Genomic DNA, 18367 nt, shown 5'->3' with positions numbered 1-18367 from the left:
GAAAGCTATTGTCACTGCGCCTACCACCTTGAGCCATAAGTTGACAAGTCCCAAATCTTTGCAATTTAAAGCTCTGAGTGGCACTGTAACTGTTATGGACAAGCGTGTAGCTTACAATCAGGCGCACGATTTGTTCGACCCGTCACTTGATGTTATAAAAATAAAGGAATAGGTAATGCAGTACTTCACTGGACGAACTCTTTCAATTGTATGGAACGCTTTGTTTCATCCTACTGTTGCCGTACGGATAGTAGGTACAGTGCCAGTATCAGTGTTTCCCGAAAGCTACATTTAGGGCAATTCGGGACAAGAGTAAGAAATCGATTATAGTCTATCATCTGTAGATGTTATGCGGTTCTTTAGTCACTAACAACCGCGTAACCTCTTCGGCAACATCGTCTATTTTTACCACAAACAATTACTAAAGTACTTAGTTATTACAGTTACTTTCACCAGCTCAAATTACACATAATTGGACCTTTTTTGTTGCAACCTACTGCATAGAGACATGGGCATCATTTATATCTAAAACATACTTTACATCGTCTATATCTCCTTTATTTCTATATCTATGGGCTATATGGGCATATAGACGACGTAAAGCGTGTTTGACGCCAATCATCATTGGAAAGAGATTATCTAATACTATTCGGTATTTACGAGCATTTCAATTCACGGCATACCGTTTGATTTTAGATAACCACCTCGGAATGCTTTGATAGCCAATATAATGAAATCAGTAATAAAAAAATCTACAGGTTTATTAGAACGTCTATTGAATTGATTTACTTAATGTTCTTAATATGTATCGTTGATGCAAAATTGAAATTAGTTCGTAATAGAATAGAATACACATTCGAAAGACCTATGACTATAATTTCTGAGTTACGTACGTACATGTGTGAATGTTTAATAGCAATGCATCTTGATAATTGTGGTGGCAAACATCAAATCTTTTTGTAGGAGAGGGCTCATAACCCTTGGAAATTTAACACATCGCACCACAACAGTACACGGTAAAAACAGATTACTTAGAAAAAGACATAATTCTGTTTATGAAGACAAATTTATTAAATCCAACAAAACGATCTTCTCCCTATAGACGCTAGAGAATAATTACTTGATAATAGTAAAAAAACGTCTCAAAAGTGTATTTTAGTTACAAGACACAAATAATTAATCCAAGAGCAAATTAATTTACTTCAAGTCACAAAGCCACTCTAGATTCAACAAAATATTAATTTGTTATTAGAAATGTCCGATTTTGATTAAAAAAAAAAGAATGAAAAATTGAGAGGTACTTAATTATTTGACTGAAGATTTATGTTTTCTAATATCAAAAAGGGTATATTTACAGGGTTATGGATCCAACAGTATGTCTCACTGGTGTGAAAGCACACAGTTCAGTGCCAAACCTTAAAGTAGCAGAAATAGGACAGAATCTTCTCAAATACTTGAGAACCATTCAGTGCCTTATAAGCACAGAACAATATTACCCTAAAGGGCTTATAAGTGCTACAGTGGCAGAATGCACTAACAATTTTAAATATATGAGATGACTTTATACTATTGAAGTTAACAAAACGATAGCGCGTTTCAGAGTACAACTAATGCCATCTAGCAGTGGCGTGATGGAACTAATTGCATGTTAAAGTTGTGCTTCTTACAAGTGTAGTTTGATTTCATACTGTAACCAAATTTCTTAAATTATGACTATAAATAACACCCTAACAAACTAGTGATACTACGTATTGTTTCTTTGGATAAATGACTGTTTATGATTACAAGCACAAGTAAAAGTAATCGTTACCGCGTGCGCCTTCGGCGACATGTCTCGACAACATTGACTATGAAAACGCAACGAAATGTTGCTTTAAGAATATACTCTAGAATTTAGAATATTAATCTGAATAGAAAACTACTGCTATTTTTGTTTAAGAACATATTTTCTTAAAATACACCCAAGAAATTTTGAATTCATTTAAGATTACTTAAATTTGATGTAAGAGATAAAAATTTCTTGATCTAAGTAATGTCTAATTAATTGATTAGAAATGAAATAAAATCTTGAAGTGAACGTATTTGTCTCAAAGTTAGAATAAAGTTAAGAGTAAAATTGTATTAGAAAAAGATAAGCAGTATTTTTGTAATGACAATATTTTATTACTTTTAGTAAATATTTTTTCAGAATTAGCAAATATTTTGGGAAATTGCTCTTTCTTATTAGTAGAAATCCTTTTTTTCTGTGTAGGAGTACTTACCCGACTCGATCTCGAGACTCGCGCACTAGTCTAGAATCTATTTGGAAACTCGATAGGCTCGTAATAATAGAGAGGTGAGTCTCTGTCTTTATGAGTCGAGTCTTGTTAATTGGAGTCGAGTCCTAAAATGTAGACTCCCGAACTCGACTTTATACAACACTAATTCAGACTGGTTAATGTGAACTTTTAATTAACCAGGTGTTCCTGAGACGATAGTTCCTTTAACATTAGTTAAACAGACTTCTTCCTCAGGTACATTATGTTAACAATCCTAAGAAAAACTAAGAATGTTACAATGAATTTAAAAAGAACTGTAATGAGTATTAAACTGTAGAAGAAAAGTAATGTCCAACATTATCGATGTAATATTCAATAAACGTACCTCTTTAGAGTGTTAAAAACCAAGCATAGACTGTTACTGAATTAATTTAAAACACTGTAGCATTGAAGGAATTTTAAGAAGTCGACCGAATGGAACGTGATTTGGGTACCGTGAAGGGTTCATGACATGTCCGTCAATCCCGACGACTTTAATGAAACGTGAGAATTACACCAATTTCAAAGCACGTATGCAGCAAATTCCCAAAACTTTGTAACCATGTATGTATATAAGGTAGCTAAAGCGTGCAATCGAGGTGTTCGTGTTTAGGTTCTGATTAATAGAGCAGCAATAATTAACTTGGATTGCAGGTAATAAGACTTACGACTTTCTCTAGTTCAAAGATCTTATTTATTACTAATTTGGATCATATTGCCTAATTTTTTTATGAATATCATGATGGGATGAATAAGTTGCTGTGTCACTTCGTGCTTTAAATAAAAAGATCTGAGGAGTACTGACACTACGCTCGTTATGCTGAGACATATTGTTGATAAGTCCCATGTGCCTGTAGTTTCCTTACTCTTCAAAAACGGAACGCATAATGCTTACCTATTTCTACCGCCAAGCAGTAATGTGAACATCACTGTCTTCCGGTTTTGAATGATATAAGGGTGCTGGTGAAATTAAAAGCACATGAGACTTGTGAACTTATGGTTCTGGGTGATAGGCGTAGTGGCAGTGTCCCTCTGGCCTTTGCGATTTGTAGCTCCTGCACTGCATTGCTATGGACTTGTTCATCCCGTCACTTTGTAACATCAAAAAAAAAGGATTGGCGGCAGAAATACGTGAAATGGCAGTACTTCCCCAGACTAACTCTTTCACAATGAACTCTACTGCTAGTAAAATTATTATTTTTTTAAATAACGCACACACTCAACATAGCCCCGCACTAGGAAAACCCTGTGTTGCGGGTGCCATGGACACACACGTAGACAACCACAAATTACACCCAAACTCACGAGAGAAATAATTGTGAGCCATACAACAATTTCTCCCGGCCCGGGAATCGAACCTGGGACCTCTGCGTGGCAGTCCGGCATGGTAACCGTTTGGCCACAGAGGCAGTTTATTTTATATATAATTTATTTTATACAAACCTTAAAATGTATATATAAAACATTCCAGTGGCAAACAATTGGTATATATTTTCCTCTCCCGTCTTGAACTGTTACGGGAAACATGTTAGGTAGTTTAACTTTTCCAATTCGCATTCACAAGACGTTTACCCTCTAAAACAACTTTCAAGGACATGGAGCTCGTAAAAAACTACACACATTACCTTAAAAGCAGAGGCTGTAAAGAAAATTTTTTTTCTGACAAATGGCAGCATAGGAATTTGGAAGCCATTAGGAGAGTAGATTGGAACGATGGCACGTAGATTACGGCCGAAGGCAAGAGGATATTAAATCGATCATAGAATCGATAAAGAACAAAACGAACTATTATCGATTAGCTCCACTTCCTGCTTTTAATCAAATTTGAATACGCCGAAGTGTTTATAATGCGGTGTGGAATATCTATATAATGTGTTTTTGTGATCGCGTCATTAAAGATATCAATGAGCTTTGCGATTGTGAGAATAATGGATTTATGATCAAGGACGCTATTCGAGCTAAAAGATAAATGTAAGTACTTATGGAAAATGAGTCTCCAGCGGCGTTGCAAGTCTCGACAAGGGTTTTCAATTATAATGAATAAAAGAAGGGTTTGTGTAAACTTAACAGGGTTTTGTTGCATTGTATTCTCAAAAATTGAGTAGACAATTGTCGCATGTGTTATATCGTTTACACTTGTTGTCCGGGTGTATTAAACAGCAATTGTGTAGTTAGCATGTTTTTTTTATTACATCGTCTCGTATTTCGCAGCTTTACGAGACAGAATATGAAGAATGACTCATTTGTAAATGAATTCTCCATGCCATTGTCCCGGCTAACGAACTCAGAAAAGTTATAGAACATTAAAATTAAACAAGTTTACGGCATACATTATTTGGCATGACCTCATCACACTAATAAGCCTATTCACATGTTCAAATCTTCCACTAGAATTGCAAATGAAGGACGCACCCAAATGGCAATAATTTGTCGCTCAGTACATAGGATTATTGGTTGACGCATTTCACATACTGAGTGAGTGGAATCAATAGTACACTAGTAAGAACAATAGACTTTGAAATGTAAAAGATACTTATTAGAAATATCAAGAACGTGATATAAGTTAGTGAGACACCACAGTTATTAAAGCGAAATCGGCTTGAGCCGATCGGAAACAGATGTATATCAATTAAATAATAGCGAAAAAAGCGTGCTTTTTGGTGGCTTGCGATTCTGTGTCGAGGTTTAGAAACTAAGGAAATATTTCTTAAATAAACACCTGTATTTATAAGCCAATTGACAGAGATGATAAAAGTTTAAGAGCAAAATATAACACTTATTTCATACCCAGAGCAGGCAGGTAGCAATAATGAAAACTTCCTTACATATCATACAAACATTAACAAATTTCATCAAACCCGCCAATAAAGTGAATAAACTACATAAATTTCCAATATAAACGCGAATTTGTGTATTTACATATGTAACTCGGTGAGTCACTGTACGTGACTGTACTTGGAACAGCGTGTGACAGTAGGGCCCACAGACAGTCGCGTACAAAATTGATTTGGTTGGATATTCCCAAATCTGCGATCCTTCACGGTTTTGCTAGATAGAATACAAATGCCTGCAATAACTTATTTGGTTTGTTGACGGCTGTGAGTGTTTATTTCTTTATTTGGCTGCCGTTGAAACAGTGAGTTAATATAATTAGTATTAGGTAATTTGTATGTGTTTTCAGGGTTATTATCTACCGAATTATGTTGAGAATGTACATAATTGCTTCACAAAGTTTCCGCTCTGACAGGAAGAATGCTTTGTAAAAGCGATCATGGAAGTTGATAAATGAAAGTCGCTTGAGACTTTATTATCATTTGCACATTCCTCGTCCTTATTGCGAGTTCATGCCCCAAAAATTAACTCTTGACGTTAATTTATTTGCTCAGCTCCTTCGGCGGAGAGCTCTGCTCTTATTTAAGTAAAGGTGCAATATTAAAACCGGAGCAATCATTTCTCTAGACAATTGTATTTAAGGGATTCCGTATAGCTTGGCCATTTGTTATGTTAGGCAAAGGATTAAACTTGTACGACTTTAAAAGGATCTATAATGCCATTTGTCTCTGAAACCCTTTTTAAAGGCAGACGCGATGAAAAGAGTCCTTATAAGTGTGATTTCTCAGACTCTTGGATATTTATAAATAGGTGTCCTACTGCATGTCTTTTATTATGGTTTTTAACACGCGTCTATACTATTAAAACACGTGGTATACTTTATTCTAATATTTGTTATCAGATACAACAATAAAAGTACTCGTGTTAACCGAACGTGTTAAATTAAAAACAGATTACAAATGGATGTCCTATCTATTCATCGCTTGCAACATAACAATGATCTGAGATCAAAATACTTTCTTACCAAGTCTGGAAACGTTCTTTATAAAGGAACAACGTGCAATGGAATACGCGGCTTATCATGTATGCATCCCATTAAAACTTTTCAGACCTTCGTCCAATTGTTATTCACGTATGTCTGAGGAAAACGTGGTTTATGTTTGGAACTTTGTTCTGGAAGTACGGAAATTACATAAAATACAAATAGGTATCGCAACTAACTCAATCTCGATAAACCATAAAATACTTAGTTATGGAAATTATTTATAAAGTTTCTTAAACAGACTTATTTGCAATATGAAAGATTTTTTCATTATTATTTGCATCAATCACATTAATTTAATGAAATTAATTTTATTCACAAACATACTAGAAGATAACAAGGTAACAACTTGAAATTCAAAACTACTGAATATATTTTGTCAATTGTGATATTGTAAACGGAAGTTGCAAACAAAGCAAATGTACCTACACAAAGTTTCATTAGACGACAAAGACAGCCTCCAACAATCTAACATCTGGAATAAATTTAACTAGGGGACGTGGATCAGTGTGCAAACATTACTCCGTTAGCGATTTGGAAAACTTCCTCAAGTTGTTGGTTTTACAACTTAGTCGGCTGTAAACTTCTGTGGTTGGCTAAAAATAAGAGCAGGAAAACGCAAGAAAAAAAAGTCAGAGCCACAATAATGTGTTATAAACAAGTACCTAAACAAAGCGTTTCAAATGCTAATTATATATACAACGAGATATAAATCTTAAAACATTGTCTTACCAAGATATTTACGGACTCCCTAATCTCTTGGCAACTAACACTTTATTAAACACGAGACACGAGCCATAAAGAAGTCAAACGCGAAATAAAACAATGGAAAAACAGAAAAAGTTAGATTGATTTTGATTGTAGAAAAAGAAGAAACAGTAACAAACAGAGCGAGCGTAATGTAGCAAAACGGCTAATGACGTGCATTATCTCAGTTTAGAGCGGAGAGACAACGATGGTGTCAGCGTCACGGTTGGGTTGGTGGGACGTTGACGTTACGAAAACCGCAGACCATTGTCTTCTAACCACGGAAAAAATAAAAACCTATTCTAACAAGAGCACTTAAAACTCGAACCTGTTTCAGGTCGTATATCTCATCGTTCCGCAAATGGACTACATGAGTGGTTTATGTTAGATATTATTGTACATAAAGGCCAGAGAGATCAAAGTTGTTTAAACAATTTCATATTTAAAAATATATCTCAGAATTATTATTGTTCAATGCAAGTACGTAGACGAACTATTCTTAACAAAGACAAAACAATTTAGAGTAAGTGTAATTGCTCTGTCGCAAAGTAAGAGATTGCTTTAATAATTTTCATTAAAACACTCATCCTTTTTTATTATTTCATTTTCATTACATGCTCAAAGATAATTCAAATAGTATTTGATAGTCGTATCGATTCACAATTGCACGTGAACAAGTTCATGTTATAAGCTAATAAAATGTAGATTCAGAACGATATTCTATCTAGAAGCAAAACGTAGTGTTTTGCAAAGAAATAAAATATGGTAGCTGATTAAAATATACGGGGTTATTGCAAGTCGGACAAACAAATAAACATTAAAGATTTACAATTTGTTTTATGGCAGTGGATTAGCAGTAGAGAAATTAGTCAACTTAGACCATCACCGCCGGAGTCGGGTACAATGGCATCTTTGAACAAAAAACCGACAATTGGGAAAAATATCTCTGTTACTCACCAAAACTCGAGCGTTGCCATTCCTGTCGTCCACCCAAGCGACAACCAAATCTGCACCTCTCATATTCCGCGCAGAATTAAATCCTATCCCAACATAACCTCGCGTTCTTGCTTCTAGTCTAAATGTTATACTAGTATCTGAATTCACCCATCGAAGAACTACATCACCATTTACGTCTAATCTTTCCGAATGCGCCCATGTTAAGCTCGATTCGTAAGATTCTGAATCGAACACTGAAGACAGTATTTCTCGTCGATTTCTTTTGTACTGATTGACTATTCGACTAGTCTTTTCATTTTTAGATTCTACTTGTAATGGACGTAAAGCTTGTGAGTTTTGTGAGGGATTTGGTGATAATTCATTTGGTTGATGGAAGTATTGTTTTCTTGGTAGTTTTGCATCACATATTAGTATGGCGCCTAGCGTTAAAACTGTTTGTAAATGCATTTTCTCGCCTGTACTCAGTGCTTCTGCCTCATTACTTTTTATACATCTGTAACAATAAAAAAAACAATGTTATACAAGAAACAATGTTAACAACACGTTACTTGAAATGGTTATTGTACCTCGGCATGCATACAAATAGAAATAAAGAAAAGGAATTTTTTTGCTTCTGGAAAAACGACTTATTGAATTTGAATCACGTGGTTGAAAAAACAGGTGTTGTTTCCGCAAGTTCTTAGCTTTGTAGTGAACTAGTTTTTACATTACCGTTTAATTAATTTCGTCTAAAAATTTAATACAAATATTTAACACGAAGCCGTAATAAAAAGCAAACGTATTCGTGGAACAACTTTCAAAGATTTGGATATTACACTGTAAAGTGTGACACACATTGCCCTGGATACCAATATTACAGAAAAATTGTAACGAATTCAGAAAAGTTCTGCTTGACATGCGACATGACAAATATAAGCCTTTGAGACTACTAAACTTATTTAATTTCTGATATTGAGCTATGTCAAATGCGTCTAAAATTTTGTATGACATCAAAGTCATAAAATTATTACGATAGTTAGCTAAAACAAATAGGAGGGGTTACGATTTAATTGATAACACTCACTTTGGTCACTCTTTGATGTTTATAGTTCGGGCGTGTCAACGGGCTTTTAAAACGTTTTTATAACTTTATTCATGGAATTAGGTGTCACTGACAATCATGGTAAAGTAGCAGTCACAGACATAGTGACGATTTTCTTTCTTGGAAATTCTTTGTTTCATGAACCTCACAAAAAACTATTGCGAAATGATCCTTTTAGAGAAACGCGTTTAATTTTGTGAAAACCAACGAAATATTCACTGAATAGTTTAGTTTTTAAAAACAAAATAACATTTTGAATTATTGAATATGCAATTGGAAACAGATTCACGCCCCGTGACTACAAGATGTACGAATACATAATATGCAAATTAAAATTACCTTCCATATTTTTTACTTTAAAATCCGTAGCGAAATTTACTAAACGTAAATTATATTACCTCTATAGACGCTACTATTAGGCAACCAGACAATCGGAAATGTAGCGCAATTCCCACATAAGACAAAAATTTTGATGCAGAAAAAGTATTTAAAAAAACATAGGTAGGGTACGTGTGAGAATTTCGATTTGGGCAAAAAATCGGATGCGCCATCTGTGCCCGGAGGCGTCGTGGATCGCGTATTTGCGAGCGAATATCTGAATAAATCATACGAATACTCTTTCGCCTTTTTCTTTTAAAATTAAAATTTAAAAGGACACTGAGGAGTACGAATCTCAGCCGCATAAGAAAAGAGTCGTTTCTTTTCAGACCTTTACGGCTTTAACGTGGTTTGTGTTATGCATGACGCGGTTGTCGCTTAGAAGCGTTTCCTCTCCTAAATAAAGTTATTTCAAAATACCTTTGTCTTAATTGCATATCACTTTTAATATGATATCCTTATTAATCGGCTTCAACCCGTCTTTGTTGGCGTGACTCGTGGTAACTACTTTGCAGATAATAGGATAACTGTGAGTTAATCTCAGCATACATTTTTAAAGACAATCCGTAATAAAATCATTGATTTTAAGCAGGCCTTGTAAAGAATACCAAGATATTACACAGAAAAACTATCCCATTTTTTCAGCGAGTTCACTGCCTTCCCGAGCGAATGGAAAGAACACCAACAGCCAATTGGTGTCCCCGAGCAAAACAAGGTAACAAATAATCGTCCAATTATTGTGAGGAAGTCAAAACCGCGATAGTACTCACTGTAAAACAATCGAAGCGTAATATTTTTATTGTTGTACTTTTAAACTGTCTTTAAAACCTTTCGAAACTGCAAAACTGTAGGTATTTTGTTCCGAACGTGAAAGGCACTACGTATGATATGTATATGTATGTACTCGTATTGCATTCTAAATTAGCTCCAAAAGTGCTCCGTCCTACTTTACACAGGTCAGATTTTGTTTTAATTAATATTTTCTGCACATATAATTACAACGATGTTGTGGTTTCCTCAATCAAATTAGCTTTGAATTCTATAAAGATTTTTGAGAAATCACTACTACCTCATAGCACTTAACTGACCATTGGACCAAAAAGAAAAAAAAAGGTTAACCACAATCTCAGAAGGATGTGCGACATTGCCGCAAAAAATTGAAGTCGTTGTTTTCTAATAAGCGAAGTTATGGACTCTGGTTCCTCGTTATTTAAGTGTTAAACTTACGTACTGGCTGGTGTTTAGTGGCGTCCAGTACCTACTTATTTGCAAGTCTTAGGCACCACCGCGTCGTAGCAAGTGATCAAAAGATTATGGCTGATTTTACGAGTACTTTTTTGAAACCGCAAGTCAAGTGCCGTGTTCAGCCATGAAGTATCAAAATTTTCTTCATTTTAATCGTTATAATTTTACATAACAATAATTACTTAAACAAGAATAACAAGTAAGGTCATAGCCATCATCATTTCATGATGGTTTATTAAAATAGGTAGTATGGCAGATTTGTAGACATAAATTAAAATGTTTTCTCTCACAAAAAAATAAGATTAAAATTATTAGTTTCTATAACCTGAATTCGAAATTCCGTTTAATTATTTAATACACAAAATAGCAACAAACTTCGTTTGTGTGAAACGCGTTTTTAGGACGATTCTCATAGGAAGATGACTCAGTAGCTTCCTTTATCACTCACGATCATAGCCTCGACCTCCTTATAGCCACGGAAGAAAAAAAAACAATGGAAGGGCCTTAAACCTGGACAACTATCAGAAACGCTGTGGCCTAAACTCACACTATCAAATAAAGGGTAAACACTACGAAATTTTGATAATGAGTGCTCGTAGCTTCTAATATAAAAAGTTACAAATTCTGGCCTGTTAATATAATTTAAACTTTAACCAGTTGGCAAATCGTTAAAATTTGTAAGTTGACACATTATGATTTTATATTTAAATTTATTCATTGTGCTACCATCTAGCGGCAAAAGCTGAAATACGACGAACGATTTACGCCTATTAACGTTCTCCGAAAAGTCAACCATATTGCAGCGGAATAAGTTTACTTTCGTTTCTTGTACCAAAAAATCGATTACGATAAACAGAAAATGGAAAATTTATTAAAATAAAATAAGACTTAACGACGATATGAAATACCGCCATGGATAATAATTACAGGTGCGGTTATCATTTTTCTACTCCAAAGTAGGTAAGGCAACTTTACACGATTTTCGAGGTTTTGCACACGATAATTAACAAGAACATAACGTACAATCGCAAAAGACCAATGTGTCTTGGCGTGGAGATCAAATGTCGGATAAAACAAGCATGTAACGCATTTCTAAAGTTGAGTCATCTACTCTGCAATCTATCGATTGAAGATCTCTACCAGGGTGCGTTTGGCACCTTGTTACGTGTTTTCGGTTTTTCTGTATGGCGTAGAGTCCTGGACATTAACTCAAAATATAAACAACTGCTTAGAAACCTTTGAAATGTGGGTCTACCGAAAATTTTAAAAATATCGTGGACGGATAGGTGTCCAATGAAAGAGTATTGCAGATGATGAATAAGAAATTAGAGGTCTTGATTACTGTCAAAACGCAAACTACAGTACTTTAATCATATAATGCGTAACGATAAACACAACCTACTCCGACTAATTATACAAGGAAAGATACAGGGAAAGTGACCACCCGGTAAAAGGCATACTACGTGGCTTCTCCGGAATCTCCGGACATGGTTCAACGTGAGCACAAGATCTTTGTTCCGTGCAGCTGTGTCTAAAATACAGATAGCCCTAATGATAGCCGATCTTAGGTAGGAGATAGCACCTCAAGAAGAAGATAACGTACAAAGAGAAAACGGCAGACTGAGCTTAAGTATGCGGCATTTCGCATACTGTTGGCACAAGTGTTACCCCCACTGAGCACTTCTAACATCTTCTACTGTATTTATTGTTCTGTACTTACAGCTTTCTCACTTTGAATTGGTCTTTTATTTGGTCACTTAATGATATTCTCGGTCTGCCCTCTGCCTTCTCTTTCCCGCTAAGTTCCCCTCAACAATATATCAACTCGAAAAACATTAAATTTACTTCCTACCTAACAGTCCATGGCTATTGCATTCAATTTGCAACAGTGAACGGGAAGATTAATTACGGATACGTTTTTGCAATGAGCGCTTACGTGTACGGAGTTGCAATTATGCGAAACTGTACAATTGCACTTTATATCTTGTATGTGTAGAATACAATACTACTTATAATTTTATTTACTGTTGGATTTGTGTGATAAAATTCAATGTTTTTGTAAAAACGAAATAAGTGCCCTCTGCATTTATATCACAGGTATGCTGAACAACATAAAAAGTTATTAATTGCAGTAAATAAATAAACAAAGTAAATTCTGTCTTACTTTAAATATTTTCCATAAATTGCATAAAACCTAGACCGATGGACGTCAACGATTCGATTTGCGGTAGGTCGAAGCACTATTAGCAAGCGAATTTAAAAAGAACTTTAAAGAAACATTTATGAAATTGCGAAGGAATTGAACATATGCAATTTAATATTCATAAACATAGCATGCGTGTGGTCGGAATTTTTAGTTTCCACATATCGTAGGTAGTACCAATAAAGAACATCTTACAAAAAGTACATAAGTAATACCCAGATAATACTAACATTAATATGCAGCAACTCAGTTCGTATTTGTCAAATGAATACGAAGAATCCGAAAGAATATTTGATATGCATTAAATAAAAAACTTGGCACGTTAACAAAATAATCCTTTGTTTTTTATTAGAAAAAGCGGTTGAAGTCAAAGGTACTCAATATGTTAGAGAATGTTGATGTAAATTTATGAAAGCTTAGAATAACTATTTCTAAGAAAACTATTTTACATTGCCTCGGCTTTGATGATTACAGAGCTCAAATTTTCTTGCCACAAAATATTATTCTGCTTTATTCGAGATGATGCGCTCTCCAAGCGACTGCTCTGTACTTGAAATTAATCGATTCATCATTCTGACCTGCTCTTATGAAGTGAGCATTCCCTTCCAATCGGACCCACTCATTTGAAGTGAACATCCCTTCTAACCGGTATATTTCTTTTTCATTATACGTCATTTCAAAGTGTGAAATGTTTCTAGTTATCTGCTATCATTTTTAAATGTTCTATTCTCACGCAGCCGTTAAACGAAACTAAATTTTAATCTCTACTGCAAAACCGCTTAATTGCAATCGTTCGCAAATTTATAATGGCCAGTGGAACAGGTATAAACTACGTAGAATTCTGAGAACAATAGCAAATTCTGTCTTTAAAGACTAATCGAATTGATTCTAGACAATTCATTGTTTTTAACACAAAATGAAGCGTGTGTATGATGTGTGTGTGATGTACATTCACGATTCCGTTCGTTGTCGACAGAATTTTGTACAAGATCCACACATAATGGGATGAACTATACTGATAACCGAGACAACACCTCGAGCTGACACCTACAACTTACGTATTATAACTATGTAGAGAGTGAGAATTTGCTTTTGAGCTTAGGAGGACCGTAATTATAGACGGGCTAATAGAGAATGCTGTGAGAATTGTCGGGAACAATGGAATGACAATAGAGTAAATTATTCAGATTACTTTGATAGAGAAGGGTTGTATTTTGTGGGATTTGAGGAAGGCAAATTCAGATTCAATTAAGAAAGTACTTTATTTACCTACCAGCTCAGTTCAGTTTAAAAAATGATGAATTGTGAAATTAAAATAAATAAAATCTGATCTATATTTAAAGTTACAAAATTATTTGAAATTAATCAAAATATAAACCATAACCAAATAAATATATTGTTTCCCCTACTCATATAGTACGTCATAGAATAAAAAATAATCTTTAAGAACAAAGAAATAATAAACAAACAGTACGCACGCTTCTTAATTAAAACACGAAGCTAAATGACATTCAATGAGTCATCGATAAACGACCGATCAAAAGGATATTCTTAATTCGAAAATCACAAAGGCAACCGTATGCACATTTTGATCTCGGCACGAGTGAAAAGATCTTCCAACTCAACCTTTTGTCTCTATATCGAAAGCTGAATTTCGAATGGAATTAATTGTGAAATAAAAAGAATATGTAATTTCCGAATCGAAACGAATGAATTCGTATATAGTATACGGTCGCAGCTTCAAGCATTGTCCGTGCACCTGTGTCTGATGCCATCACGATCTGACATTCCAGCAGCTTCGATTCTCGCGAATTCGTTCTTTTAGATGCACGACATCGATTGGTTTCACCTTTTGTTGAATGAAAGTCCCAGCGGAGATAGTTCTTAAATGTTTTGGATTTGGGAAAGAAAAGTTCAGAGATTACTTTTCTCATACACAAGTCGCGTGTTGTTTTTTGTTTTACGTGATTGTTCATGGTTATTCTCTTACTCACTCACGATCGCTCCGATGTTAAATCTAAACGGGAATTGGTTTAGGCACACTTTCTTTCTTGCCTTGGTAAGGCAATCAGACATTCTCAAAGTAAAATTTAAGTCGTATCAGAATACTGTTAACGCCAATTTTCTTACATTCATGAAATCAGCGTGTAAACGCAGAAGCAATTGGAGCACAATACTGGACTATTGGCACACAAAAGCATGCCTATCGAACATTAGATACCAGATCAATTTAGCGCATCTCTCAAATTCGAGCAATCAGCACGTCGACGCCGACACAAATCCATTACTCCGTATCCACACAAAAACATTCGCAGTGCTCAAGAAGACTGTTACGAAAGACGCCGCGGACCGTGAACATTCCGCCGGCCACTGCGCATGAGCCAACTGGAACAGACAAAAACGCTACAACACTTTTATCTGGGTAAGCTTTCTCCATAACAGGAACTTTAAATATGAATGGGGCCGTCTTGGGACGCTTTTTTTTGCTAGTGTTGACACTATATTCACGTTGTTAAAGGAAACTAGCGACAACGTGAGTTGGACATTCTTTCGTTGGCAAGTAGAACAAAACTGTTTCGCGTTACCGTTTGTGAAAAAGAATTTTATTATTCGATAAGCGTCCCAGCACTTTGAGTTTAATTAACGGAGGAGATGAAAGGATAGCGAAATGAATTAACGCTAACTCTACTAAATATTTACGTTTGTTTTTGCCAATAAGAACATCGACTATTCCATTAAAAGTCCATGCTTAAGAAACGTCACGCTCTTCGTCAATAGCACCTGCTGCATTTCTTCTAATCCCTCTTTCTCCTCGGCACCGTTAACGACCGTCACGAAGATTCCGTAATACTGTGGTATAATTAACTCTATTCAGAGCACGCCACCCTTCAAAAACGGCCTTGTTTGTCGATACGGCTTATTACGTATTGTAAATCGGTTAGAGTACCATACGAAAATCAGGTTTTATGGATCCGATGAGACCGGACATACACAAGATTCCAAGTCTCTTTAGTCGATATCTTTCCTCCTCACCTCTAAATCTCTCTACGAAGCCTCTATAATAACAATTTATAATAAAGTTTTATTGAAATTCATATAGTAAGCTGTTTACTACTACTGACCATACATATTTGTAAATAATGAAAATTGTTTATATCATGAAAATATAAATTTTCAAAATGCTAGTATATAAGACTTAAACAGCCAAACGTTTAAAATAAGCAATAAAATGCAAATAAAGTAAAATTCCAAACAATCGTGGGTATTTGTTTCAGTCTAAAGGGAATCGTCTGATGGAACAGACTACATTTCAGATTGCAGCAAATATTCTTATTTGCCTAATCTAAAATTCTTATCCAGACAGCTTCCATTTGGGTCTTCCCTTGAGAGCGACTATAAAACCTTCAAAGGTAGAATATTTAATTATTTATATTGCTGTTTTATCGTTGAGCAATATTTGAATTGTAGCCTTCCATTTGAATTGCTCTTTAAACGCCTTCGTTTTTAGATGCCTTTATAAATCGATTAATAAATATACAATTATCAAAATTCTAGTACTAGATTTTGATAATCGTTGAGATCCACAAGAAATCCTTAGCCGTATAGCTATGGGAAATATGCATATTATTATAAAAGTGTACACGCCCACACGTGTCATAGCAGGATATTTATTCTCACTCGATTCAGTTTTATTTTGTAATACTATGGCTCGTCTCGGTGAACTCATCTGAGATACATTTTATATCGGCATCCTTCTTTTTTGTTCGCTTAAGGCAAATATCTCGGTCGATCGCTCTTCTATCTCATTCCGTAACGATGTTGAATTTTCTTTTACGTTAGTTATAAAATTAAATGCGTGATGGTAATGAATTACAATGCATTTAATTAAAGTCACCTTTGATATACCCGTATCAGAGGCAGTCAAACTCAATTATCATGTTAAATTGATTCGAAGAAGTTTGAAGTTCCTTGTTTCAATAGACGAAGACCTATGAACCTTTTCTATCATAAACTAGAAAAGCTATAATAGAATAGACTTCACATGACAATCAATCGGCAAAACGTACAATTAAAGCGTGAGAAGCGTGGAAACTGGTATTGCTAGATATATAGCGCAGAAAAAAGACGAGATTTTATAGAAACGTACCTACTCAATATCTTGTCGAACTGCTTTCTTTGTTCTTTCACTCTTTGATGTGTTAATCACTACGGTAGTCTAGATTGTATACATAAGATTAATAAGATGCAAATGTTTCGTTCAGTCGAGTTCCCAGCCTAAATAAGATTTTCAATATATTACAACTACAATACCTCATTATACAATACAATATAACACGTACATAATGTTAAACTTCCAAATCTCCCATAACAGCCCAGCTCAGACTCTGATTTCGTGAAGGCCAAAATAAATTAAAAGCAACCTAATACAATCATACTACATATACACTATACCTCATTTGCTAAAATTAAAATTGAGACATAAAACTGACTCGTCAAAGTTGCATTTCCACTGACCAAAACTTTAACCGTTGGAACATATTGTAAGGGAAATGATCCATTCATTGTAACTCTCGTAACTTTTTTTAAATCTCACAATGCATTTGCAACTTTAGTGTTCAAGCCGCAAGATAAAAAATCCAACTGACAAGGACATGGTGGTTGAGACTGTTCTGGGAACGTCGGTACAGGAACGGACGTTGAAAAAAAAGGGGCACGACGGGAACACACCTGTCAGTAGTGTTGCCGGTTTTTGAAGAGAACGGGTGAATGGAGACCAATACAATGCCTTTTTTGAATTTCGAATTTGGAGGACTTTTTGAAGGAACAATTCTCTTGATTTCATTTATTTAGGTATATTTGTCCGAATCCAGGATTGTAGCTATTATGCGCTCCCATAATACTTGCAGCACGCATTATATTATTATTATACTTACACCAAGTCACAAATCAAAGGCGGTTTTAATGAAATGGGATATCATTATAATTGCGAACAAATGAGGCTATACAAAATAACGGATAAGTCAATACGTCGGGGCCATTAGGTAAGCATTAAGGAGTCAGCACGTAATCGTCGTGTCATTCACTTAGCCGCAACATTACATCATAACCAGTTCAGCGACAGATCAGTCAATAAACTCATGCGCGCCATTCATGCGCCCACGATAGATAGCGTTACGAAGCACGGAATGTCGTTTAAAATTCGAATTTTACTTTTCGGCTTTGTCCACATAGTTGTCAGATGTTCGGTACCATTGGAAATTAAGATCTGACAGAACAATGAAATCTTGGCTAAAGCGTTGGCGTTGACATTGAGCCATGGCGGTATACAACGTGTTATTTTATATGTGGGTTTTATTTTATTCCAAAAATAATAACTAGAAACACTTTCATTGTTGTCGTCATTTACCAATTGATACAAAATAGATTTGTTTACACGTCATAAGCTGGTAGTTTATTCACAAACATTGAACTAAGATGTTTTTAAAAGACCAAGCAATGGCTCGTTATTCTACCTCTTGCATATGTATATCTTTCAAATCGAGATTATTACCCCTTCTGTATTCCGCATCCGTCGTACAACTTTA

At 35.0% G+C, this 18367-nt stretch overlaps 1 protein-coding gene across 1 annotated transcript in view; it reads right to left on the bottom strand.

Annotated features, from left to right (window-relative positions):
• LOC113231233 (MOXD1 homolog 1-like) overlaps positions 1–18367 on the bottom strand; it is a 58633-nt gene that overhangs the window by 29548 nt on the left and 10718 nt on the right. Inside the window, exon 2 of the mRNA XM_026465458.1 lies at positions 7876–8368. Within this exon, the coding sequence (XP_026321243.1) occupies positions 7876–8322 (447 nt within the window). The 5' untranslated portion in view covers positions 8323–8368. The remainder of the gene's footprint in view (positions 1–7875; positions 8369–18367) is intronic.

This window comes from Hyposmocoma kahamanoa, unplaced genomic scaffold (assembly GCF_003589595.1).
Source record: "Hyposmocoma kahamanoa isolate Upper Pololo Valley unplaced genomic scaffold, ASM358959v1 65, whole genome shotgun sequence".
In the NCBI taxonomy this organism is placed as follows: Eukaryota; Metazoa; Arthropoda; class Insecta; order Lepidoptera; family Cosmopterigidae; genus Hyposmocoma; species Hyposmocoma kahamanoa.
This window is presented reverse-complemented; position numbering and strand designations above follow the sequence as displayed.